The sequence below is a fragment of the Taudactylus pleione genome, unplaced genomic scaffold (assembly GCF_031769625.1).
Source record: "Taudactylus pleione unplaced genomic scaffold, aTauple2 ptg000026l, whole genome shotgun sequence".
NCBI lineage: Eukaryota > Metazoa > Chordata > Amphibia > Anura > Myobatrachidae > Taudactylus > Taudactylus pleione.
The window spans coordinates 24,389,585-24,417,563 of NW_028284428.1; the positions used below are offsets into that span (position 1 = coordinate 24,389,585).

Below are 27,979 nucleotides of genomic sequence, written 5' to 3' on the forward strand. Positions count from 1 at the left end.
TTTCTATCTTAGTTAATTCCACACACAATTATTTTTTTTACTTTTTAATTTTCAGTTTCTAGTAGAAGTAGTCTTTATGCAAAGAGTTCTACAAAAACATCAATTCATGGCACAATATAAAATAAATGTAAGTCATTTTAAATAAATTAACCAATGTTCCTTTATGAGTTATTTTTCTGTACATATATATATATATATACTATTTTATTTACTGTATTTCCTTTGCAGTTAACATGTTCTTTGGTACTGCTTGACTGCAGTAAGACAGACCACCATTAATAACGTGACAGTGTTATTTTTCCTAATTTTAGTAGACACTTAAGCTACCTAGCAGTGCTCTTTTCTGCCAGCAAACAGTTGCAGTGCAGCTGTAGACTAAGCAATTCTCAGTAAACATCTTACTGATTAGTGATTGAACTTAAATTTAGAACTTCAAAGACTAGTAATGAAGAGCAAAACACTTATGCCTGAGAAAAAAAGCTGCAAATCAGAGCAAGAAAGAGAAGGCCATGGGGCAAATTAGACCCCAAGGGATAATAAACAGTTTTAATTAACTAGCTGCAAACTCGCAACTCACAAAAAAACAGTCCTTTCGCCTTTATATGTGTGTTGCTTTTATATTAAATAATTAAAGAACCAATAAACTTACAGTAAATTGCAATTGGTTTTATATAAAAAATACTATTTTAATAATATTATAGTTATATATGGAACATTTTGGGAGCTTATTCGAACCAAAGATAGTTGATAAAAGGTTTTCATCACAGTGGCGGTATTTGTTCTCAAGCACTTCAGACTTCCTGTCAGAAAGACTATCTCAGTCTAAATTAGCTCATATGACACGGCTGTAGATTGCATTGAAATATATAAGGTTACAGTACATACAAGTCAAATATGTTAACTCTTAGCGTATGGGAACTTTCGCTATCTTGTAGGCTAGACATCTTCTTATCCATATGTTTTAGGTTCAGTTTCTCTGGAACATAATATACCCTTCCACTAATTAAGTTGATGTCAGTTTGAAATAAGGAAAATAAATCATGAACTTATGCTGTGTATACACTTGTATAGTTCGTTCGACGAACGATATATCGCGATTGCATCTGCTGGTGTGTACATCCTATATGTCTGTGAACAATGTAGTTCACAGACATATAAGGTCATCCCTGCAGCATAGCCGATGCTGATAAATCTAAAAGATATATTGGTGCATCGTCATGTGTGTACAGGTGACCCGCCAACCGTCCGTGCACTTACTGCAGGGACCGACGACACCAACATCACAACTGGGCAGGCAAATTTAATGTCCTCCAAGTTGTGATGTCAGACCAGACACATCGAGCAGCGGATTGGTAAGTGTGTATAGCTTACCAATCGGCCTATTGGACGGCGGATCGGTCCGATAACCGACCCGTCATCCAAGTGTGTACTGGCACTTAGACATAGAAGCTATCTACCCCTCATAACAAATGACACAATACCAAGCAATAGAGATAATATAGCCACAGTTTTTAATTTATTATTCACCAGCCAAGTGCCGCCAAGTTGGAAAACTTAGTGGCCTCTTATCCAAGAGTCACTTAACCCAAAGACACTCCAACTGGCCACCTGACCATTTATCCTGATGACATATATTATTATTATTATAATTTATTTATATGGCGCTACAAGTGTTCCGCAGCGCCTTACAAAGTACATAAACAAATTGTTGACAAGCGACTTACAGAACAATAGAATACAGGACATGAATAATATATATTGCTACATTAGCGACCATAACACCCAGATAAGCAACAGAGCATAAGCAACCAAGTGTAAGGTGCCCTGGTGGTGAGTAAGAAGTAGATGAAACTAAAGTAGGGAGAAGCACAAGAGGGTAGAGGGCCCTGCTCGTAAGAGCTTATATAAAACCAGGACTGCAGTCTAGTCAGTTCCCATTGTTTTACTTGCAGAGGTCAAATATATAAAATGTGATTGCATTGTGATAAGTAAATCTGTAGCTTGTATTAACCCCTCCACACAGGACCTCGGCCCAGCTGGTTCCCAGAGTTCCTTCCAAAAATAGCCATACAGTCCAGCTTTTTCCAGTGTATGCACAACTGCATTCTTTGTTGAGTGAGAACTTTGCCTATATAGGGGCATATTCAATTGCTGGCAAAAAGTCCCGTACTTTTCGCATGCTGGACTTTTCAACTACTTCGCCTGTTTTCAATGTGATAAAGTATCACGCGCGCCCGCTTTTTGCTGTACAATTCGAAATCGGCGAAAATGGGACCCGGCAAAACTGTAATATGCGAAAAGTGCTGTCAGATTTGGGGAAATCAGCCTGACACCCCTCCAAAAGATGCACTGACATTGGAGATCACTCCAGATACCCCCAAATAGCCCTGCTGAAGGTATTTGGGCTACTTAAATGCTCTCAATAGCTGTTTATTACTTGGTTTTGGTGGTGAAGAATAGCATTTAGCAGGTTTTTTTCTCAAAATAATGAAATAATGAAAATGGGTGCTAGCATATTTTAAAGTTGCTAAAGTGTATTTTTAGCAATCGTTAAAAATCCACCTGCCGCAAGCATCTGCAAACTTAAAAACATCTGGGGTATACTTGGGGACCCCCCTGGAGTCTGTTTCGCTACTCGTTAAGTTTGTCCCCCAACTTTGAACTTTTTTGCCCCACAAAACGAAAGTACTTTTTTGGAGTGATCTAAAGTCTTTTTTAAACTTTTTTTAATGCAGTTTACCTTTGGGGGACTATCCCAAGGGTGCAGGGGGGTTACCGCAGCTTTGCACCCCAAAACTCCAATTCTGCAATATTTTTTGACACCTATTCATAGGGGAAAATTTATCAAGGGTCCCATTGCATTGAGTTTCCGCACCGGCGAAAAGTCCCTGGAATTGAATACGGAGGAAACTTTTTGCATGGAGAAATGACGTCACCGGCGATACTTTTCCACAGAAACTGACTTATCGCGGCTAATTGAATACGGCCCATAGAGTGAGCACACCCCATTAGAGTCCAATTCTACTTGTTAGGTCATAATTTTAAATGCAAACAATATGCTTATGACTCTGCATTGCCTACACTTGCGTGCAACTATTTCTGAGCATGCCCAATTCAATTCATGCAAGATATACTCGGGGCGTATGTTCAACTCTGCGTTAACTCCAATATGTCTTATACTTTCATTTTTATTAAGGCTTAAGTTTATTTAGATGAGATGATCTAGTGTAGAAAGTGGTAGATCTTTGAGGCATCACAGGTAATAATAGTAAATTGTAATGCTGCTTTTTTTCAGCCACTGTTTCCCAAGAAGCACTATGAATGTTTAACCAGCTGCGAATTTCTTAAATCCGTCTTGTCAGTGAAGCAAGGTGATTGCCCTGCTGCGGAGAAAGCCAGCGGATTTGCTGCTGCCTGTGTCGAAAGCTGTGATGCTGATAATGAATGCTCTGGGGTGAAGAAGTGCTGCTCCAACGGTTGTGGCCATACATGCCAAGTACCTAAAAACTTGTACAAGGGTAAGGCTTTAAGTTTTTGCATTATCTTTATGTCAGAAGCAAAGCCTTGTGTGCAGTAGGTTGTGGCATCATTGCTTCTGGTTTAACTATATATCTGGTTTACCTGTACTGCTGTATACTGTACTTGTGTCATTAGCCTGGATTTTACAGAAACATACAGGGAGATACTGTATAACGCAAAAAATGCATTTCATTATGTCACTACCAAAACAAGTGTTCAACATAAAAAGCTGATGCGTTCAAAAGCAAAGTTCTGTACTCCGCATGTATAGTTTATGCCATAACAAATGGGGTTTGTTACTTACAGTATAACCTCTATAAGCAGCATATGTAATTTCATGTACTGTTGCAGAATTAAGATAGGATAATGTACCCAATTGCAATCATTGTGTCATAACAACTGCTTCTACCACTCGTAAATCAGTGAGTTTGCACAACCTCATATTTTTATTTTTGGGGGGCGAAAATAGGTGATAAAAAAAAATATTAAAAGGATTAAAAAAAATTAACATAAAACTTTTTAATCAGTGCTATTATAGGAATGGTAAATACAGCTTTTACAGGACAACAGGTGATTAAATGAGGGTCATATACAGTATTAAAGTTCTACTTTATAAAAATGGCTGCCCCTTATAAGAAACGTCAATGTGCTTTTGGACTCTGGTGTTACATAGTCGTGCCAGTTTAACGCATACACAAAACCTTAAACTTTGTACATGTTTTTTTTTTTTTATGTTAATAAACTCCACTCAAAGTTCTCAAAATTCAGAACAAAATAAGCCCCCTGTCCGCCCAAATGCCTCCCTTTTTTGTTCAGACCCCATCCCAATCTGTCTAGTAATGCTTACTGTACTTTTGGGCAAAACTCTGCCCCTCTTGAGGGCTAGAAATTCGGACTGTCCCAAACAAAATGAACACAGCTGGGAGGTGATGACCCCATGACTAGAACGTTGTATTTTACTGAGTGTTAACGCTTTTGAAAACTGTAAGAATTGGTACAAAGCAAAGTGCTATGAAAAGCTGCCAGATAGTATTTGTGTACAGCTCCTATGGTACTCTCAACAACTAAACGTGTTCAGTAGGCTGTATGATAGTGTGTTAACGTTTAAAATGAACTCCCATGTGAAGGGGGCCTAAGAATGTTTGTATGTGGCTTGATCCACAAAGCTGAGACGCGTTTTAATGGATTATCAATATAAAGTCCGTCCAGTGAATAAGTATTACCATATATTGCAATGTTAAGTTGCAGTCTTGCTGACAAATACAGATGACAGTTCATTATGTGACTACTTCCCTCCCAGCAAATGTTCTGTGAATAGCCTGACATCAGTTCATTGTTCAGTTACTCACAGCAGGATCTCAGCACTCAATGAAAGGCTCTTACTAAAGCAGATGCTTTTTACCTGGAGGATAAGAGGCTAATTGTGCTCTCTTTAGTGCCCTTTCATTATCTAAAGAAAGTGATACTAAAGACTGGTAGGACGTTATAAAAGACACATTATTAAAGTCAGGCATGTGCAATACTGCCAATGTAAGGTACGCTTGATGACTGGAACCAGTCATTATTCAGAGTAGGGCATGTTGTTCAGAGCAGGAAACCATGTATATATCACACCCTTTCATTACTTGATGAATTAAAGGAAATACTTAATGCTTAATAGTACTAATGATATTAACCACATCTGGCAGTGTATATTGGACTAACAGAAACATGCTGACACGTACTATCACTAATGAATTCAGATGAACAGCAGGAAACATTCCAAAGCAGAATCCATCGATTTGATGAGAGCACAGATAAAGGTGACTTGGTATTTGCAACAAATTAGATGATTTAAAAAAATATGTATTCCTGTATTGCTGTAAATAGATTTGACTTTAAAAAGCACATTTTCATGTATGTATAACAGGCAACGATTGGTGTATTGGGACCCAGTAAACTTGGTGTCATGCCAGATAATTGCTTGTAGAACCTTGGTTGCTAAACAACACTCGATAGCAATGGTGATGGGCTTTTTCTTTTTCACTTCACCTCTGTCCTGAATAAGGAAATTGAGTTTAATAAAGGGATCACTATTTGTAGTGATAGGAGATGTTTTGCCTGGACCGCGCCTGTGCACAGTAGAGGATGCCCAAGAAACATAGCCTATAGGCTACAATGGCTAATTCCATTTGACAATGTCTTTAGCTGTTAGTGCCAAGCTCTGAGCTTTTTGAGATTTTTGGAGCTTGCTAAATAGCCCCATATAGCTGTCAACATATAAGCCAAGTTCTGAAAGCTAAGGTTTTTAGAGCTTATTAAAGAGCCCCTTATTGCCACCACCATGAGGACTGTGGGTATGCCAGTTCTTTAGGGTACTCAGTGGTATTTAGTATCTATGATGTCTCTGACATTGGAGGTATTGTAAAAACATGCATTTTTGCAGAATTTTTATTATTTCAGTCTTTCAGTGGACCCTCTGCACTAAGAGCAAATACCTACTTTATTATTGTATGATTCCTCTCTTTTTGCTTTATTTAGACTCTATAATATGGAAATTTATTTATTTAAATTATACAATGAATTCTGAAAAAGTCAGTCAGATAGGTTCATTTAGCTCTCTGTATAATAAAATGCTCGGAATCCTCAGCAATTTTAATGTATCTTCACCTAGGAAAATATAATTTTAGTGTGCAGTGTAAACTTGAGCCAATTGATTTGAGAAGTTTAACAATTTCACATGAATAATTATAATTTAAATATGTAGATGTATACTGTATCTTGTTACAAAATTAAAAAGGCCCATACTACTAGGTGCCAAACTAGTGACTAAAAAGTACTAATTCTAGGATGCAAAATAACAAAATTAACAAAACGCACACATTTCAAAGTAAAAAAAAAACACAGTGGAGAAGCACTAAACCTTTTGAATAGCCTAAGTGGTCCGGAGGCCTAAATTAATATTGCTCTAGTTAACTTCCTGTGAAAGGTATAGATTTTTTAAAAGATAATACAAGATTATAGTCATTATCTTGACTTGATGAAAAGAAAATGAATTATAAAGATCTAGGCCATGTGCTAGAAAGTTGAAACTCCCCAATATAGGCTTATGTAACCAGGGGCTCTCCAGCTGTAGAACTAGGAATCCCTGCCAGCCTCCTAATCTGTATAGCGGCCCATTCACAGTGTGATAAATCAGCTGATCCAATGGATTGGTACAATTTGACTGCTATATCGCACCGTGTATGAGCATGATATCGGACAGAGAGAGCACCCGTGGGGTCGTACATCGTACCCCCAGATCTTACTGCAGGTTCAGTGGATCTGGGTATGCCATGTGCGATCCCATGCAGCACTATGCAGGTGGGGGAGGAGGGAGGAGGCATTATCGGGTGGTCGGCCACCTGATCGCACCATGTGTGGGGACCGCCCGATATGTTGGACGTCGGATCCCCCGTCATGTCGCACGGTGCATATCGCGCTGTGTATGGCCGGTTTATGTCCTGCCACCTTCTGTGGAATAAAAAGTCCTGCTCTGTGGTGCTAGACAAATGCTAAGACTAATACATATATATATATATAAATTCACTTATGGACATTTTTACAGTATTTTTTGTAAGACACTTGCAGATGTACCCAGTTTCACTGGTATGCAGTCAGGAAGCCGACGGTCGAAATGCCGACCGCCGGCTTCCCGACTGTCATATCCCGGCAAGGTACTAATGATAGGCTTCGAAATCCCAAAACCTATCATTAGCTCTATGCTACGAGACTGACGCCCGGCATACCGAACGAAGGCAAGCCGGGCGGCGGCGGTGAACAACATCGGGGGGGGAGGGTGGTTCAGGGTTAGGCACCCCCCCCCCGGGAGGGTTAGGTCTAGGCTAAGGGAAGGGGGGGGTTAGGGTTAGGCACCCCCAGGGGAGAATAGGTTTAGGCATCTCCCGGGAGGGTTAGGTTTAGGGTGCGGGGAGGGGGGGTTAGGTTTAGGCACCCATGGGGGGTTAGGGTTTTGGCACTTGGGGGGAGGTTAGGGTTAGGCACCCATAAGGGAGGGTTAGGGTTAGGGGGGGGAGGTTAGGGATATATTAGATACTTACCCTGTTGGGATCTGGTCCTCTCTAACTTCCGGCGTCGGTATTACATCCGCTGGGCTGACATCCGGCAGAATATAATACCGATTCTGTCAGTATCACCGGGTATCACTCAGCTGATTCTGCAAAATAATATTTGTAAAGATTATTGAATAAGCCCCTAAGACGCAGGTCCAAAATAAAATGTTTTTTTTTTCATTACAAAGTACTGTGTGACACCATCCTGTGTCATACCATCCTGATGATGCCGCCTTCCACTATACTGTTTAGGATGACTAAACCACTGAAGTGAAACATTGAAATATGAACCACAAAGATAAAATATACTTTTTTGGATTAACCTGACATTCCACTACAGCTGTGTTATAAAGTAAGGCATTACCTACCTAAGCAAGTACAGACAGCTGAGTCATTTCCCATATCTCATGGAGAGTGCCCCAATTCGATCTGTTAGATGTCAAAAAGCTGAGACTGGGTTAGTGATGCCACAGCAACATAAACATGTTACTGTGACATCACTAATTCTCTGAATCCACTAACTCATACAATATATTTTTGCAAAGCAAGTCTCCCTAGTTGTTCACTGCTTGTTTACAGTAGGTAGATACTATAGCCTGCAGCAGAGGAGTGAGACAACACAATGGCCTACCTGCAATCTCTCCTGATTTAGGTGGGACAGTACATCTTTGATAGAGCTCTCTCTACTGTCAAACACCAGTAGCAATTTGGAAGGTAATCTTAGGGAAAGAGCATGGATTTCGACAGTTTAGCATTTCAGAAGCACTAGCACTCAATCAGGTGCCATGACCACATCCCCAACATGATATGGACAAGGCAGCCTCCAGATTGGCATGGATGCACTATTTTGTATGTGCACACACATTGTCCAACTGATACATGATTATTTAGTAAAATAGGGAGATATGCATCAAACCTTCTAAACAGTGGAGTGTTTGACAAAAATCAGCTGCTACAGTACCTATTATTTTATAGAATGTACTTGATAAATGTTAGCTAGAAGTTGATTGGTTGCTATTGAAAACTTCTCTACTTGTCAACTCTTTACAAGGTTTGATACATCTTCCACACTGACATATAGTTAAGTGCAAACACTCCAGTTATTTCACATGTAATATTCAGCTCAGTAAAACACAGCAGTATATATTAATGTTAAATACTAGCTTTATTTGTTCTTTAAGCTTTTTTTATCAAATAATATGTTTGGATAACTCACACATAAGAATAGATAGTGGCAAGGAGTGGCAGTAACATGACTGTCACGCATACACATAGTCACACACACACACACGCACACACGCACACACACACACACACACACACACACACACACACACACACACACACACACACACACACAGTAAAACAAACATTGCTTACAGCAGCATTTCCCAAATTGTTCACCATGGCACTCTGGGGTGCCACAGTGTGCTTACAGGGGTGCTGCAGCCTGATGGTCTGGTCCAATCCCAAATTAAATGAATTAAACTGACAAGTTATTAGGCTGGTCACTACAGTGTGCACCCATTTACTCCATTCTCCTCCCCTGTGTGCTGCATCTTCCAGACCTCCACAGAGTCAGAATGAGTCCTAACTCTCTGGACCAGGCTGACAGTCAGGGGCGGAACTAGCAGTGGCGCAGCCATTGCATTGCAGCAGGTTCCTCTGCTAGAAAGGGGCCCATAACCGGCAGCTTTATAATGAGTCAGACTGACTCATTATGCCGCAGCTCTGTGAGCCGTAAGAGGTACAGTAGGTCACAGCACTGGCATCCAGCAACATGATGCAAGGATCAAGAAGCACAAGATAACAAGGTTTTTTAAAAGATCTTTTTGATGGGAGAGAGCAGTGTGAGGGAAGAGATCTGTGCTAGGGAGAGATCTGTGTGAGGCACGGGCAGAACTATGGGAGACAATAGAGGCGCCTGCCGCCGGGCTCCAGCACTGAAGGGGCATCTCCACCAGTGCCCACAATATATTCACCTCACTTAGGGCTGTAACTATGTACCCAAAGTGTACCGTCACATCCGCCCTAAATGGCACCTCTTCCCGGCACCTGAGAAGCCACCATACACTAATGGAGAGCTCTGTGTCAGACCATCAGCTGCCACCCCTGTCTATCTATAGCAAGAAAGGGGAACCTCAGGCCTACGGGCCGTATAAGGCCCGTGTAATCATTTGGTCTGGCCCTCTGAGTTTTTTTCTGCTATCCTCATCTGGCTAGCAGGGTGCCTAGACTGGCACGTTGCAGCTAGTATCTATGCAGCAGTAATGACCCCTTCTTCTTGGTTTCTTGATTAATTTGCATTACGGGTCTGGGAATAGCACCCCATAGTATTATAAAATATGCAATTGAGTTATTTCTATTAATATTTATATGGGTTATTTTGCATGAATGGATCATTGATATAATTTTCCTTGGTGCGATCTTCCCTTTGTGTTATCTATGCAGCAGTGCCACCTGGAGCGTGCTTAGAATGCTTCAGATGGTCACACCACTGCCCTTACAGCTCACTGGAGCATCCTCAGGATACTCCGGGCATTGTTATAATCACCGGCGTTTGTGGCCCCGCCCCGTGTGACGTCATAAGGATGGGGTGTGGCCTTCACAGGGCCTGCAAATGTTATAAATATCAAAATGGTCCTCGGCAGAAAAAAGTTTCTCCACCCCTGATCTATAGACTGTCCCTACTCATTAGTGTTGCAGCTTATGTTACTGTGACACGTCCGGCGCTCCCCTCACCCACAACTCTGTCTCACTGACAGCGGCCCTAGCCTCGACTCTGACCTGTGCAGCAGTCCCAGCGCCTCCCCTCACCAAAAACTTCCCGTCCCACTACTCCCTGGTGACAGGCCTAGCCGATGCCCCCCCAACCCCCCCACACCCACAACTCTCCATGCCAGTCCTCTCTGGTGGCAGCCATAGCCGCATCAGAGGATAAGCTCTGCTGCAGATCTTCTTCCAGGAGCTCGATGTCAACAAGGATGCATCGAACGGAGCTGCGGGTAAGAGGGCATGGGAGGCAGGAGCCTGGGGCACCAGCAACTGAATCTGGGGGGCAGGTCTTTGGTGGAGCAACTTCTCGGCATGTGATGCAGTCGGCAGTAGACTGGGCATTTTGTGATTTGTAGTCCCACCACAGTGGCAGTCTTGCAGTATCTTGATTTAAACTCCTCAAAGCCACCACATTAGGTGGTTTTCCCCTCCATGAGGGGTATCAGGAGGGCTACCCAACCCACATCAGGTGGCTTTCCCCCCCACCAGGAGGACTCTGAGCCTCATGCTAATTGCACCATACAGGTCACTATCTTATCTGTGGCTAATGCATACAGATGTGCCCACATACATCTATCCTCCGTGTGACACATAATACATGAGCGCAGAGTGACTCGGTAGCGCCAAGCATCTTTTCATGCAAATTTTTCTTATTCGCACAGTGATGCAAATAGGATGCACAAGCAGCTACTGCTGATTAACATGATATGCAGCATGCCTATATTCTGTGTGCCACTGCGGCTGTATCTGCATACGAAATGCTACGTTACAGTGTCAGCGGCTGTGATGGGGAGGGGGACTCACTAAATAATAACTTGCCTCCGCGCGATGAATTTACGCCACTGGTGTGAGGTGAGATCTTCTGTGCTAGGAGTATATCTGTATGATGGGGGTCTATGCTAGGCAGAGATCTGTGTGAGGAGTGGATCTGTGATTCAGGGAGATCTGTGTGGGGGTATTTGTGCTAGGGGGAGCTGTGTGTATGCTTGAGGAGGATGTGCGTCTTGGGGGTCTGTATGTGGGGGAGCTGTGTGTGACGGAGCTGTGTGGGAATGTGTGTGGGGAGGGATGTGTTTGGAGAGAGTGTGTTTAGTGTTGGGGAGCTGTGTGTGTGGGGAGGAGCTGTGTGATAAGGAAGAGCTGTGAGATGGGGAGAGCCATGTGAGGAAGATCTGTTTGAGGGAAGGAGATTTCAGTGAGAGGGAGAGCTGAGTATCTATTTAACTATATATTAATTTAATACAGGGCCCCGAAACAGTAAATTGCCTAGGGCCCCGTGAGGTCTTACCCCGGCTCTTGCCATGGTGTTCTGGCATGGACCCAGAACATGATTAGTCACACTTTGACTGTCACAGTGTGTAAATGAGTGCCCCAGCCTGCCAGCCACTTACAGCCAAGGCAGCCACACAGTTCTGGTGAGGGCCCAATCCCCACCTGGTACCTCCATCATTTCCCCCTCTCTGGGCAATTAGCCCTATGTCAATAAATTCAATCCATAGGCCTACTACTGAGACTGACAATCTACCCCTTGGCCTAGGGGTGTTGTGAAAAACTTGGAGACAATAAGGGTGCCATGAACTTTGAAAGTCTGGAAACCACTGGGTTACAGCATAGTAGATTCAACAACAACACAGAGGTAAAACAAGAAACTGCGTGTGCAACAGAAATAAAAACTGACAGATTCACTGTTCTCATATCTAACAGATACCTAACAGCGTTAGCTGTTCTAGCACTATGAAGTGAGAAAGGCCCTCTATCACAAAACAGTGAAGTCTTTGGCTATAGCAATAGCTATAACTTTATCACAAACCGCTTCGCTGGGACACTTCCCTATCAGAGCTGCTCTCAAGTTGTTTGTTTTTTGTGAAATACCCATCACTAATAAATAATAGATCATTACTTATCTCTGTGACATGCGGAAACTCTAAATGACACTTTGTGGCACACTGCTACCAAAAGTAAATATACCACTATCTATATATATAAAATCAAATGTCCTGGCTGACTCACTGACTGACTGACTCATCAATGCCCAACCCAAACCCCTGGACCTAGACACATGAAAATCGGAGAGTATATTCCTTCCATGACGTTGGTGCCCCCTAAGAAGGGATTTTTCTAAATTCGTCTCCTAAGTGGAAAAGGGCTAAAATGTTTCCTCCCCCCTGTGCCATGTCCTGTCGGTCTCATCATGGCTACAGCACAGTTCATATTCAAACACCAACTGTCATCACAAGTGCTGCCAAACATCACTGGCAGTTGGTGTGGCTCCTCTATTTAAATAGTGAGGGAAGCTTAGGGGTAAAGATAGAATATTGGGTGCAGGGTTATGGTGTAAGGGTACAATATTAGTAGCAGGGTTTAGGGGATAAGGGTACAGTATTGGGTTAAGTGTTGCGGGATAAGGACACAGTTTTTTGTGCAAGGTTAGGGGGATAAGGACACAGTATTGGGTGCAGCATTAGGAGGATAAGCATATAGTAGTGGGTTGAGGGTTAGGGGGTAAGTGTACAGTGTGGAGTATAGTGTTAGGGACACTCTGTGTTAGTACAGAGGTGAGAAAGGAAAATGTGTTACTACTAGGGGTGAGCGGGTTCGGATTTCTGAAATCCGAACCCCCCCGAGCCCCCCCGATCCGAGTCCGATCCGAGTCAGGCTCGACTTTTCCCGCCTGACTCGGATCTGAAATCGAGGCAAAACGTCATCATCCCGCCTTCCGAGTCTCGCGGGTTTTGGATCCTATATAAGGTACCCGCGTCGGCGCCATTTTCTCACTCGGCTGTGGACAGTGAAGAGGGAGGGTGGGAGTTAGGGCTGTGTAGTGTAGTGTAGTGTAGTGTAGTGTAGTGCTGCTGTTGTCCACTACTTCAAAGTCCATAGGGGCTGGCTGTGTTGTGCTGTGCTGCTGTTGTTAATAGGGGCTGTGTCCACTACTTCAAAGTCCATAGGGGCTGGCTGGACTGTGTTGTGCAGTCAGTTCTCCATAGGGGCTGTGTCCACTCCAAAGTCCTGTGCAGTGTCCCAGTCCTAAAGGAGTGCTGTAGTGTTGTCCAGGGGGTGCTCTGTCCATCAGGGGTGCTCCCCCCAAGTGCTAAAAAAATAATATATTTTCTGTGTTTGTGAATTGTGTGCGCAGTAGCCGCACGTGCATCAACAAAGTAGTGCCAAGCGTGCGCCTGTGTCATAAGTAAAGGGCCGGCTGGCTTGACCGTTAAAGGGTGCTGTAACCCCCGAAAGTACACTCCAGTCCAAACCAAAAAAAAATTATTTTCTGTGTTTGTGAATTGTGTGCGCAGTAGCCGCACGTGCATCAACAAAGTAGTGCCAAGCGTGCGCCTGTGTCATAAGTAAAGGGCCGGCTGGCTTGACCGTTAAGGGTGCTGTAACCCCCGAAAGTACACTCCAGTCCAAACCAAAAAAAAAATTATTTTCTGTGTTTGTGAATTGTGTGCGCAGTAGCCGCACGTGCATCAACAAAGTAGTGCCAAGCGTGCGCCTGTGTCATAAGTAAAGGGCCGGCTGGCTTGACCGTTAAGGGTGCTGTAACCCCCGAAAGTACACTCCAGTCCAAACCAAAAAAAAAATTATTTTCTGTGTTTGTGAATTGTGTGCGCAGTAGCCGCACGTGCATCAACAAAGTAGTGCCAAGCGTGCACCTGTGTCATAAGTAAAGGGCCGGCTGGCTTGACCGTTAAGGGTGCTGTAACCCCCGAAAGTACACTCCAGTCCAAACCAAAAAAAAAATTATTTTCTGTGTTTGTGAATTGTGTGCGCAGTAGCCGCACGTGCATCAACAAAGTAGTGCCAAGCGTGCGCCTGTGTCATAAGTAAAGGGCCGGCTGGCTTGACCGTTAAAGGGTGCTGTAACCCCCAAAGTACACTCCAGTCCAAACCAAAAAAAAAATATTTTCTGTGTTTGTGAATTGTGTGCGCAGTAGCCGCACGTGCATCAACAAAGTAGTGCCAAGCGTGCGCCTGTGTCATAAGTAAAGGGCCGGCTGGCTTGACCGTTAAGGGTGCTGTAACCCCCGAAAGTACACTCCAGTCCAAACCAAAAAAAAATTATTTTCTGTGTTTGTGAATTGTGTGCGCAGTAGCCGCACGTGCATCAACAAAGTAGTGCCAAGCGTGCGCCTGTGTCATAAGTAAAGGGCCGGCTGGCTTGACCGTTAAGGGTGCTGTAACCCCCGAAAGTACACTCCAGTCCAAACCAAAAAAAAAATTATTTTCTGTGTTTGTGAATTGTGTGCGCAGTAGCCGCACGTGCATCAACAAAGTAGTGCCAAGCGTGCGCCTGTGTCATAAGTAAAGGGCCGGCTGGCTTGACCGTTAAAGGGTGCTGTAACCCCCGAAAGTACACTCCAGTCCAAACCAAAAAAAAATTATTTTCTGTGTTTGTGAATTGTGTGCGCAGTAGCCGCACGTGCATCAACAAAGTAGTGCCAAGCGTGCGCCTGTGTCATAAGTAAAGGGCCGGCTGGCTTGACCGTTAAGGGTGCTGTAACCCCCGAAAGTACACTCCAGTCCAAACCAAAAAAAAAATTATTTTCTGTGTTTGTGAATTGTGTGCGCAGTAGCCGCACGTGCATCAACAAAGTAGTGCCAAGCGTGCGCCTGTGTCATAAGTAAAGGGCCGGCTGGCTTGACCGTTAAGGGTGCTGTAACCCCCGAAAGTACACTCCAGTCCAAACCTAAAAAAAAATTATTTTCTGTGTTTGTGAATTGTGTGCGCAGTAGCCGCACGTGCATCAACAAAGTAGTGCCAAGCGTGCGCCTGTGTCATAAGTAAAGGGCCGGCTGGCTTGACCGTTAAAGGGTGCTGTAACCCCCGAAAGTACACTCCAGTCCAAACCAAAAAAAAATTATTTTCTGTGTTTGTGAATTGTGTGCGCAGTAGCCGCACGTGCATCAACAAAGTAGTGCCAAGCGTGCGCCTGTGTCATAAGTAAAGGGCCGGCTGGCTTGACCGTTAAAGGGTGCTGTAACCCCCAAAGTACACTCCAGTCCAAACCAAAAAAAAATTATTTTCTGTGTTTGTGAATTGTGTGCGCAGTAGCCGCACGTGCATCAACAAAGTAGTGCCAAGAGTGCGCCTGTGTCATAAGTAAAGGGCCGGCTGGCTTGACCGTTAAAGGGTGCTGTAACCCACAAAGTACACTCCAGTCCGAACCAAAAAAAAATTTATTTTCTGTGTTTAGCCGCACGTATATATCAAATCGATATAACATAAATGGAGGACCAAACTTTCTCCGATAAAAATAAAATAGAGAAAGATCAAGAACCACTTCCTCCTAGTGCTGAAGCTGCTGCCACTAGTCATGACATAGACGATAACATGCCATCAACGTCGTCTGCCAAGGCCGATGCCCAATGTCATAGTAGAGGGCACATACAATCCCAAATGGCAAAGTTCAGGAAAATGACCTTGAAAAAGACATTTAAATCAGCTGAAGAGAAACGTAAACTTGCCAATATGCCATTTACGACACGGAGTGGCAAGGAACGGCTAAGGTCGATCCCTAGTATGTTCATGACTAGTGGTTCAGCTTCACATGACGATGGAAGCACTCCTCCCACTAAAAAAATCAAAAGAGTTAAGCTGGCAAAAGCACAGCGAAGAACTGTGCTTTCTAAGAAGATATCACAAATCCCCAAAGAGAGTCCAAGTGTGGTGGTGGTTGCGATGCCTGACCTTCCCAGCACTGGACGGGAAGAGGTGGCTCTTTCCACCATTTGCACGCCCCCTGCAAGTGCTGAAAGGAGCACCCACAGTCCACTTGCTGATATGCAAATTGAAGATGTCACTGTTGAAGTACAACAGGATGAGGATACTGGTGTAGCTGGCGCTGAGGAGGAAGTTGGCGAGGAGGATTCTGATGGTGATGTGGTTTGTTTAAATCAGGCTCCGGGGGAGACAGTTGTTGTCCGTGGGATGAAAAAGCCCATCACGGTCATGCCTGGGCAGAAGACCAAACATTCCACCTCTTTGGTCTGGCAATATTTCTATCCAAATCCGGACAACAACTGTCTTGCCATATGTACCATATGTAAAGGTGAAATAAGTAGGGGTAGGGACGTCAACCACCTAGGAACATCCTCCCTTATACGGCACCTGCAGCGCGTTCATAAAAAGTTACTGTCAAGTTCAGAAACTTTGGCTCAGACCGTAAGCAGTCCAGGGACACCTAAATCCCGTTGTCCTGTTGTATCCAAGCGCCTGCAAACCACACCGTCAACTCCCTCCTCGTCAATTTCCTCCTTAGTCAGGATCGGAAGTAGTCCTGCAGGCCATATCACTGGCATGACTGACTCTCCTATCCGGGATTCCTCCGGAGGATCCTGCATTGCTACGCCTACTGCTGCCGCTGCTGCTGTTGCTGCTGCTGCTGGGAGTCGTTCATCATCCCAGAGAGGAAGTAGGAACACCACTACTTTTACTAAACAATTGACCCTCCAACAGTCCTTAGCGAGGAGGATGAAGTACGACAGCAGTCATCCTGAAGCAAAACGTATAACTGAGGCCTTGACTGCTATGTTGGTGTTAGACGTGCGTCCGGTATCCGCCATTAGTGCAGTGGGATTTAGACAATTGATGGAGGTAGTGTGTCCCCGGTTCCAAATCCCGTCTAGATTCCACTTCACTAGGCAGGCGATACCGAGACTGTACAGAAACGTCAGAAAAAGTGTCCTCAGTGTCCTGAAAAATGCCGTTGTACACAATGTCCACTTAACCACGGACATGTGGACAAGTGGAACAGGGCAGACTAAGGACTATATGACTGTGACAGCCCACTGGGTAGATGTATCACCTTACGCAGCAACAGCAGCAGCGTCACCAGTAGCAGCATCTCAGAAACGCCAGCTCGTTACAAGGCAGGCTACGCTGTGTATCACCGGTTTCAGTAAGAGGCACACCGCCGACAACCTCTTAGAGAAACTGAGGGAAATCATCGCCCAGTGGCTTACCCCACTTAGACTCTCCTGGGGATTTGTGATATCTGACAACGCCACCAATATTGTGCGGGAATTACATCTGGGCAAATTCCAGCACGTCCCATGTTTTGCTCACACAATAAACTTGGTGGTGCAGAATTTTCTGAAAAGCGACAGGGGCGTGCAGGAGACGCTTTGGGTGGCCCGAAAAATTTCTGGCCACTTTCGCCATTCAGCGACTGCGTGCCGAAGACTGGAGCGCCAGCAAACACTCTTGAACCTGCCCCGCCATCACCTGAAGCAAGAGGTTGTGACGCGGTGGAACTCAACCCTCTATATGCTTCAGAGGATGGAGGAGCAGCAAAAGGCCATACAAGCCTATACATCCACCTATGACATAGGCAAAGGAGGGGGTATGCACCTGACTCAAGCGCAGTGGAGAATGATTTCCGTGTTGTGCAAGGTTCTCCAGCCCTTCGAACTTGCCACACGTGAAGTCAGTTCAGACACTGCCAGCTTGAGTCAGGTCATTCCCCTCATCAGGCTTTTGCAGAAGCAGCTGGAGAAAGTGAAGGAGGAGCTAAGACGGAGCGATTCCGCTCGGCATGTGGGACTTGTGGATGAAGCCCTTCATTCGCTTTGCCAGGATTCCAGGGTGGTCAATCTGTTGAAATCAGACCACTACGTTTTGGCCACCGTGCTCGATCCTAGGTTTAAAGCCTATTTGGTGTCTCTCTTTCCGGCCGACACAAGCCTGCAGAGGTGCAAAGACCTGCTGGTGAACACACTGTCAGCTAAAGCGGAACGTGACACGTCAACGGCTCCTTCTTCATTTTCTCCCGCAACTGGGGCTGCCAGGAAAAAACTTAGGTATCCTAAGCAACCCACTGGCGGTGATGCAGGGCAGGCAGGACCAAGTTTGGACATCTGGTCTGGACTGAAGGACCTGGCAACAATTTCTGACATGTCTACTGTCACTGCATATGATACTGTCACCATTGACAGAATGGTGGAGGATTACATCGGTGACAGCATCCAAGTAGGCATGTCAGACAGTCCATACCTGTACTGGCAGGAAAAAGAGGCAATTTGGAGGCCCCTGTACAAACTGGCTCTATTTTACCTGAGTTGCCCCCCCTCCAGTGTGTACTCCGAAAGAGTGTTTAGTGCAGCCGGGAACCTTGTCAGCGAAAGGCGTAGGAGGTTGGTTCCACAGAATGTGGAGAAGATGATGTTCATCAAAATGAATTATCAGCTCTTCCAGGGAGACCAGCCTCCAGAAGGTACAGAGGGACCTGTGGTGGTGGATTCAAGTGGGGACGAGTTAATACTTTGTGAGGATGAGGATGTACACACTGAAGAGGGTGAGGAATCGGTGGATGAGGAGGATGAGGATGACATCTTGCCTCCGTAGAGCCAGTTTGTGCAGGGACACATTAATTGCCAGCTTGTTTTGTGGGGGCCCAAACGAACCAATCATTTCAGCCACAGTTGTGTGGCAAACCTTGGCGCTGAAATGATTGGTTTGTTAAAGTGTGCATGTCCTGTTTATACAACATAAGGGTGGGTGGGAGGGCCCAAGGACAATTCCATCTTGCACTTCTTTTTTTTCTTTGCATTATGTACAGTTTGGGGCCTAGTTTTTCAAACTGCCATCCTGTCTGCCACTGCAGTTTCACGCCTAGATGGGTCACGTGTTTGTGCCGCCCACTCGTGTCGCTTAGCATAGTCATCCAGCTACCTCGGTGCAACCTTTTGGACATAAAAACACTATTGTGAGGTGTGAGGTGTTCAGAATAGACTGGAAATGAGTGGAAATTAAGGTTATTGAGGTTAATAATAGCATAGGAGCAGAAAAACCCACAAATTCTGTGATTTTAGCTGTTTTTATGCTTTTTTTCAAAAAAATACAGATCCAAAACACAAAACCCAGAACCCAAAACACGGAAGGGTGGTTTTGGCAAAACCAATCCAGATCCAAAACACGAAGAAAGATCCAGATCCAAAACCAAAACACAAAACACGAAAAGTGGCCGGTGCACACCCCTAGTTACTACACAGTTTAGGGAGGGGAATGTCAAATGTGTTACTATGTGAGATGGAAATGGAAACAGTAAATATCTAATGGTGCGTATCCACTAGCAGATAGTGTAACGACAGTACAATTACAACATTGTAATCATACAGTCATTCCTCTTCCCCTGCAGTGCCTACACTAAACGATATGACATTCAGTGTAGGCACCCTCCCTCATCCCTGAACATGGTCAGTCTGTCGTTATCAGCATGAAGACCAGCATGTTCAGGCGATGATAGATGTCAAAAACGACCAGCGGGAGCGCGCATCGCTGGTCGTTTTCGACATTTTCATGCACAATTAATGAACAATTGAATGATAACGATTTCGTTATTGTTCAATCGCTCATTTTAATTGCCAAGTGGATACGGAGCTTAAGGCCTACCTAGGTGAAATGGAATTGGTATGTAATGCCGGCTGTCGGGATGCATCCAGTCAAAATACTGACAGCGGGATCCCGATGGTTGGTATACCGACAGGGTATGGGTAAGTATACTTACCTTCCCCCTTTCTCCCCTTAACCCTCCCTTCTTTCAGCCTAACCCTAACCCTCCCCACCCCGCGCCCTAACCCTCCCCACTTCAAGCCTAATCCTAACCCTTCCCCCTTAGTGCCTAACCCTAACGTCCCCCCCTAAAACCTAATGCTAACCCGGCTATGCTATTTAAATCTAACCCCCCCCCTGCGGCTAACAACTAAGGGCGCCCTGGACTTACCTCGTTCGGGCTGGTGTCCTTTTGGATTCCGGCGTTGAGATTAAGATACAGTAGGCGTCTGTATTTTGACGCCTATCTTAAGTCCCTTGTTGGGCTTCCCCCGTCAGGATTTAGACTGCGATGCCACTGGTCTCATAACTACATCCCATGTACATAGTGTAATTCCATTTAATAAAAAAAAATGAATTTATATCAATATTTCCACACAATAAAGAATAAAATCCACAATATAAAACAATCAATACGGTATTCACAAAATGCAGGATCCACAAGTGTTTAAAGTAATGGCAGTTAAAAGCTGACGGAAAGAACTGGCTATTGTCAGTTCTTAATGTGCATAGGCCAATGGGGGTTATCCCGGCTGCAGTCCCGAATGCCTCTCATGTGTCCTGATTCCCTATCTACTGGAATAGAATTAAAATATGATTACTACGGTGTCCGATGCACAATATACTGTGGATCGATGATTTAGACAGCTGCAGCTGTTGCCTCACCACACCTGCAGCTGTTGCCTCACTATTTCTTCCGACAGCCAGGGATGTGCATACAAAAAACAATAGTTTTTTTTAACCAAAGCCTGGGTGCTGCTGGGAGAAAATAACCGGCACAGAAAGGAAGACAGCGCCGGTCACACAGCCAGGAGAGACAGCGCAAGTCGCCAGACTGGTTGAATTACAACTCTCCCTCTTCATCAAAACAAATTTTAATACATGTGGGCGTACGTTGACCTGCTTTGCCTCGATAATGGGCGAAGCAGGTCCAGACTTTACCATACTTTAACCACCCATTTCATACATCCCCCCCAAAATGATTAACCAGAATAATGAAAGTGCTAAGCATAATATCTAACACCATCCAATAGGATGAAAATACCATCTTTGGTATCTGTATCAAATTGTCTAGTTTACACTTTTAAACTTATACATTTGCTCTCTACTGTAAGCTTAAGATCCTGTGTTCTTCCATCTTACGAAGTTTGGTTTATGTTCATTTTTATTTTACTTTTTAGATACAGATCAGACTGTTAGTTATACAATGAAATAAAAACAGAATATACTGACCAACACACATCTGGTTTACGTGTTCATGGCAATGTTTCTACAGAGAATTACACTGAAATGCACTCGCACTTTGTGATTTTGAAATCCATATGCTGACAATTACATTCAGCAGAGTGAGGTTGAGTTATTTCCAATCAAGTGAGTCCAATGGACCTTAATGTAAAGCAGATGGGGCATTTCTGCATGCAAATTGCAGAATTATTGCACATCACAATTAAGGATGGAGTTTAAGCCTACAAATTCAACCTGACACAGTTTATGATTCTCATCAACTAAAGTTAAAATTGATGGCTGCTGGCTTACAGGCAACTTCTAGAGTCTAATGTTTACTGAAATACTACATGTTTATCTTCCTCTTGAAAGACAAGACATAATTGTTAGTGTGTGCTATCGTATAAGTACATACATAGTATAGTGAGCTTTCAATTTTCGGAAAACAAGGTATTCATCACTTTAATTTACTAATAATGTAAAAAAAAACCCCTTAAGGCTAGCTATTCTAAGAGGCGGCTTTTGCAAGCCGATAATTCTCAATGCTTTTGAATGTGACATTTAGAATGGCAATAATATTAAATGCAAAACAATCCTGGTTTTGCAAACATTGATTTGTGTTGGGTGGGCCATCCTAAATTGCTGGTGCAGAGCTAAAGCTGTTTGTTGTGTACATCCACTGCTTCCTAAAGGAGGTGCAATGTAATGTGCATAGGTCACACGTGTAGTTTAAAATAAAAACAAGTAAATTTTTTTAATTTCTTCAAGTGACATCTTTAAGTTTGCACAAGTTTCAAATGTCAGATTTATTTTTACAAAGTGTGTGTATATATATATTTTTCAATTGTAGTACACTCCTTATTAATGGTAAAATAAATCACGCATGAGCAAAGGTCAGACGATGAACAAAATTATAACATGGATGTTTTTTTCCATCAGGAAAATAATTTTCCATAATCATCTGCATTGGTGCCATTTGTCCCCAATAATTGTGAGGAATTATCAAACTAAGGGCCTGATTCAGAGCCGCTCGCAAAAAGTGAGTGCTCGCTCTGAATCAGGGTGGCCACTTTATTGTTAAAAACCCGGCCTCCTGCCGCTCGCTAAGCTGTGGGTGACCACCCAAAGCTTTTGAAAGCGGCCAGGTTATGGTCGTGATGTTCGCGACCATCGGGCTTGCGACAAGACCCTTGTGGTAGGATCTCATCTGCCACAAGCCCCAGTGAGCTTCCGGCTCTAATAGAGACGGAAGCTCACTACTGACATCACTCGTGATGTCAGTAGGGCCGCCCACAAACGGCAGGCATTCCTTCAGGAATGCCTCTCTTTGTCCAGACACCCCCCACACCCCGCCTACAAAATGGGGCGAGCTGTCGATCAACATCAACAGCTGCCCCGTTTGTAGCGAGCCCCGGAGCGAGTGAATTTCTCACTCGCTACGGGGCTTGCGCATGCGTATTGCGCACGTTGCACATGCACAATGCAGAACCATCGACCCGCTTGCGAGCACATAGCGCTTGCGAGCGGGTCTGAATCAGGCCCAAAGTGTTATCAGACCGGTCAGACTCTGAAAGAGGCCTCTCAGTCATTGTTTTGACAATTCAATCCATAAAAGGTCACACGTTTAATTCTCTTCTCCATGTTTTAGGGGTTCCTTTGAAGCCAAGAAAAGAACTAAGCTTCAGTGAACTTCAGAATGGAAATCTTGTGATTAAATGGTCATCAAAATTCAACATTTCAGTTGAGCCAGTGATCTATGTGGTTCAGAGAAGATGGAATTATGGAATACATCCAAGTGAGGATGATGCCACAGTCTGGCAAACTGTAACACAGGTTTGTTTGATCTTTTTATTTAAATGATATATGGTTTGTTATAATCAAAGTATGTACAATGCAGTAAACATCTTAATACATCTGACAATGCACTGTAAATGTAAAGCATTATAAGTGCACTACTGTAGCTGTAATCCCCATGGTTGCATGGCATTTATTTACTTCTTATTTCTCTCTCTCCCCTGACACTTTCTCCCTACCTCTCTCTTTCTGTATCCTCCTCCCTTTTCTCTCCCTTGCTGCCCAAGTTTCTACCTTTTCCTACTCTCTTCCCCCACTGTCTCTCGCAGTCTCTCTGAGACATCACTGAATAGGTGGGAAGGGTCAGACTTTTATCACATTCCAACGTGATGACATCATCTTATATCAATAGCAGTATATTTATATTAGTCAAAGGACCTAGCATATGCTGGATCACGTCAATCTGTCTGATGCTCCGGAATCGGTATGAAATTCGATTCCCGTGATCGGCAGGCCGACAGAAGCAGAGTTCCCGGCAGCGGAAGCCCGACAGCGCTGGAAATCCCGATCATCCCTAAGGTAAGTATAAACTAACCTAACCCCCTAACCCTAACCCTCCTTAGGGGTGCATAACCCTAACCTCCCCCCCAAATGCCTAACCCTAATCCCCCCTCTAAGTGCCTAACCCTAACCCCCCCTTCCCCGCTGCCTAACCCTAAGTCCCCCCCGGGGGTGCCTAACCCTCCCTCCCCCTAGCCTAACCCTAAGTCCCCCCCGGGTGCGCTAAACCTAACCCTCCCCCCCCCCGCAGCTGTCCGCTCACGGCGCCCGGCATCCCTTCGATCGGGCTGCGGGCACCTGTCTCCCGGCGTCGGGAAAATGTCAGGCGTCTACATCTAGACGCTCAGCATTTCACCCTCACCGGGATATGACAGTCGGGAAGCCGGCTGTCGGTATTAAGGCAGCCGGTTTCCCAATTGCATCCCGATGCTCCATCCCATCCTGCTCCACACTCTGTCCCACCCCACCCTATCTCTGACAGCTGCTCTGCCCTGTCCTTCTCTCTCACCTCCCCAATTCTCCGCCCCATCCCTACCCCTGCTTTGTTCTGCCATGCGTCCCTCTCTGCTTCTCTTTCTTACTCTGCATTGCACTTTGTTCCACTCCGCCCCCTATTCTCCCCATGCCTGTGATTTGCTCCCCTGCTCTCACTGTGCATACAGTACATGTTGAAGATGGTTCAAACCTTACAAAATTATACAGATTTATAATCTAGAATTATAGATATTATATAGATATGATATACATAATATTGTCTTTAAAATATTTCCTAAGGAATATTAGCTCTGTGCATCAAAATGGAAGACACACATAAGTAGACCTCCCAATATCAATTAACAATAAAACATACAGTACAAAGATGGTGAACTGTGGAAGTGCTGGTAGCCTTTTGTGCAAAGGGAAAGGGATGAGAAAGACTTTAGGGATTTTCTACTTTAGGATAACTCCTCTATATAAGTAACATCTAGGTATGTCCCCCTCTGGGAACTCTACAATTGCTTAAAAATTGTTACTAGACTACAGTATGTTACTGTTTTGGAACTCGTCTAGGTGATTATTGCACCTGTCTAATCTGATATTTCTTCCAGACAGCTTGGTGTGACTGCCTTTAAAAAGCTCATCAGTTAACCACTTTCTTGGGGATACCTCCCATAGGACCATAATTGTTACTTTGCATTCCGTACAGCAGTGAGGAGTCCTTCTAGTGACAAGCCACTAAAAATGTGTGTAACTCAAGCATACTGCATCTGGATTGTACATTTTACATCTGATTGGACAGGTGCTGTAGCCAATACAATCAGTTGCTAGTACATATCACAGTGCAGCTAAAAATGATAGTGGCCCTGATTCAGAGCCGGTCGCTCTGACAGAGCGCTCGCTCTGAATCAGGGCCGGGCTATTTTTTTTTTAGAACGGCCTCCTGGCAGCTTGCATAGCTGTGTGGTCCCACCCACAGCTATAGCGAGCGGCCAGGAAGATGGTCGCGATGGTCAAGACCATCGTGACCAACGGGCTTGCGACAAGACCCTTGTGGTAGGGTCTCATTGCCGCAAGCCCCAGAGAGATTTCGGCTCTTAACAGAGCCGGAATCTCTCCACTGACATTACTTGTGATGTCAGTGGGGCCGGCCCCAAACGGTAGGCGTGCACATGGGAACGCCTCCGTCTGAGCAGCCACCCCCCCGGCCCGCCCACCAAAGGGGGCGTGCTGTCACTCAACATCGACAGCACGCCCCCTTTGGTGCGAGACCCGGAGCGACGGTTTGCCCTTCGCTATCTGGGTCTCACGCATGCGCACAACGGAGCTTGCTCCATCGTGCGCATGCGCTCTGGGCTACCATCGACCCGGTTGCGAGGGCTTAGCGCTTGTGACCGGGTCTGAATCAGGCCCAGTATTCACTAGTACTATAAAGTGGCCCAAACACAGTGCGATTTTTTGCACGATATTGCGATTTAGATCAATCGTAACGACCAATCATGTGCATCGTGTCCAGTATTTGTACGGTTACGATGACGATGCGTGTCCCTGCCGTCATAAATCTGCATCATAGATCATATGGAAAAATAGTAAGATTATGACCTATCGTGTACAATGTGACACACATCGTATGCTGTTTTGCTTGATGTACGATCCGATGTTCGATGTATGAGGTCTTGCATAATCCCTGGCCACTCCCCCCTCAATTTTGTGAGAGGCAACGCGTTGGTATCGTATGATCGTATCTGTACAATCGTACACCATTTGACCAAATCGTATAGAGAATTTCATGGGAAGAATCTCAAGGGACATCGTACAACACATCTTAACGTTAGGAAATCGCACCGTGTAAGGTCGGCTTAAGATTTCTTCACTGCTAGCATGGAACAAAAAAAATTGGTAACGGAGGTATTCATATAGAGGGTGACACCAAATGTCGATGTCGGACACAGTGGAGTGATATTTTGCCACTGCACATTTATTTATTTATTAACAGTTTCTTATATAGCGCAGCATATTCCGTTGCGCTTTACAATTGGAACATTAACAGAACAAAACTGGGTAATAACAAACAGATATATAGGAAGGAAGGCCCTGCTCGCAAGCTTACAATCTATAGGATATGCAGCGATTTATGACTGAAGATTTATTCGCAAAGTGACAGGCAGTGACCAATTAGGGGAGGTAACGGTGCGGTTACAAAAACACAGGCATGTCGCCACTGTTTCCTAGACGTGTCCTAGTCAGCCACTGTGAATGTGTTTGCAGTTGGTCTGGCCCTGGTGTCGTAGTTGAGACGGACATTCTGAGACACCATAGAGTTGCTCAGAAGTTGGAGCGACCAATGTCCGACCAATGTTCCCAATGTTGCGTCTTTTTTCATAAGTGGTGGATCTGGGATGCCGCAGTGCTTGTCTCTGTGCACAAGAGTCAGTAGCATATTTTTGCAAGTCCACTGTGCAGGGGTGTATCTAGGGGTCCGAGCGCCCATGGCAAAGTAATGGAATGGCGCCCCCTCCTCCCATATTTTCTGTATAAATACAAACTCTGTACTTAAAACCTCTCCCTCGCCAGCCCCATGTCTCACCTGCCAGTAACAGTAACACTACACCCTGTCACATACTCAGCCTGTCACCTTAGCACTACACCCTGTCACACACTCACACTGCACCCTGTCACATACTCCCACTCAGCCTGTCACCTGTAACACTACACCCTGTCACATACTCACACTCAGCCTGTCACCTGTAACACTACACCCTGTCACATACTCACACTCTGCCTGTCACATACCTCTGGCACCCCGGCCCCGGATTCCCGCTGTCAGCCCACACAGGAGCAGGAGCAGCCGGCAGGTACCCTCCCACATCCTCTGCTCCCCGGTGCCCGGCGGCATGTGCGACGGAGAGTCAGCCACGGGCCTGGGTGACCCCCTGTCAGCCCTCACAGGAGCAGCCGGCAGGTACCCTCCCACATCTGCTCCCCGGTTCCCGGCGGCATGTGGGAGCGAGGAGGCTGGGGGAGGACATGCGGGGAGGTCCTGGGGCGGGTGAGGAGAAGGTGCCAGAAAGTAGGCGGTGGGTGACTCCCTCTCACCAGCGGCTGCCAGACCCTGGACAGACAGGAGCAGGATAAATATATACTACAGTATGACGTACCTGGGACTCCCCGACAGTCCTGTCTTTATTCTACCCCCTGACCATGGGAGGCACTGCTGGCCGGAGCCCCCCCTCGGCCGGAGCCCCTGGCGAGTGCCAACCTGGCCACTGGCTAGATACGCCCCTGCCGCTGTGTCCAAAATCACAGGTGTGTATGCAACTGCATCCACCTTTGAATCAGAACCATAGTTGCCATCTATGAATGGCTAAGTTGATGGCAATTCTGTTATAGTTCATTAAATGATAAAACTAAAATGATGACGTTATGGTTTGTACAAAATGACTACACTGTGTGCATTGGAAGTAGTCTGACATGTTCAGTTATAAAACACAAATTAGTCAGGAGGTACCTGAGTACCATTCTTGGGAAACTTAAATGTCTATACAATATCTTTCATTTACATCAATTGCTAAATGCCACATCTGGCTCAGTACTACACCAAAACCATTTTTTCCATCCAAAGTAGAAAATGGCTTTTGCATTACTGATATTTTAAAATAATGCCAAAATAAACGTATGAAGGGGAGTAATATTTTGTGGTTAAGCACTAGTCTATGAAGTGGGAGTTTTTGGCCCAGGATCCATATTAACATTGTGTGGCCTTGCAGAAGGTTCCAATTGGCTCCTTTACAATAAATTAGATTGTAAGCATTGAGGCCATATGGATTTTGTCCATTTGCTGACAGGTCAAAAGAGTTGAATTATTGAACGTAAATCACCAAATCCTGAAAATCAGTATTTAAAAGATGATATATATATAATATATATACACATATTTGCTATTTGACAACTCTGTGCAGTGTTTAAAAGTTACAAGAGTGTTTTA

At 44.8% G+C, this 27,979-nt stretch overlaps 1 protein-coding gene across 1 annotated transcript in view; it reads left to right on the forward strand.

Moving 5' to 3' along the window:
* The window catches only part of ANOS1 (anosmin 1), a 210,873-nt gene that overhangs the window by 103,598 nt on the left and 79,296 nt on the right, over positions 1 to 27,979 (forward strand). The window contains exons 4-5 of the mRNA XM_088451532.1: positions 3,296 to 3,518; positions 22,811 to 22,995. Of these exons, the coding sequence (XP_088307658.1) occupies positions 3,296 to 3,518; positions 22,811 to 22,995 (408 nt within the window). The remainder of the gene's footprint in view (positions 1 to 3,295; positions 3,519 to 22,810; positions 22,996 to 27,979) is intronic.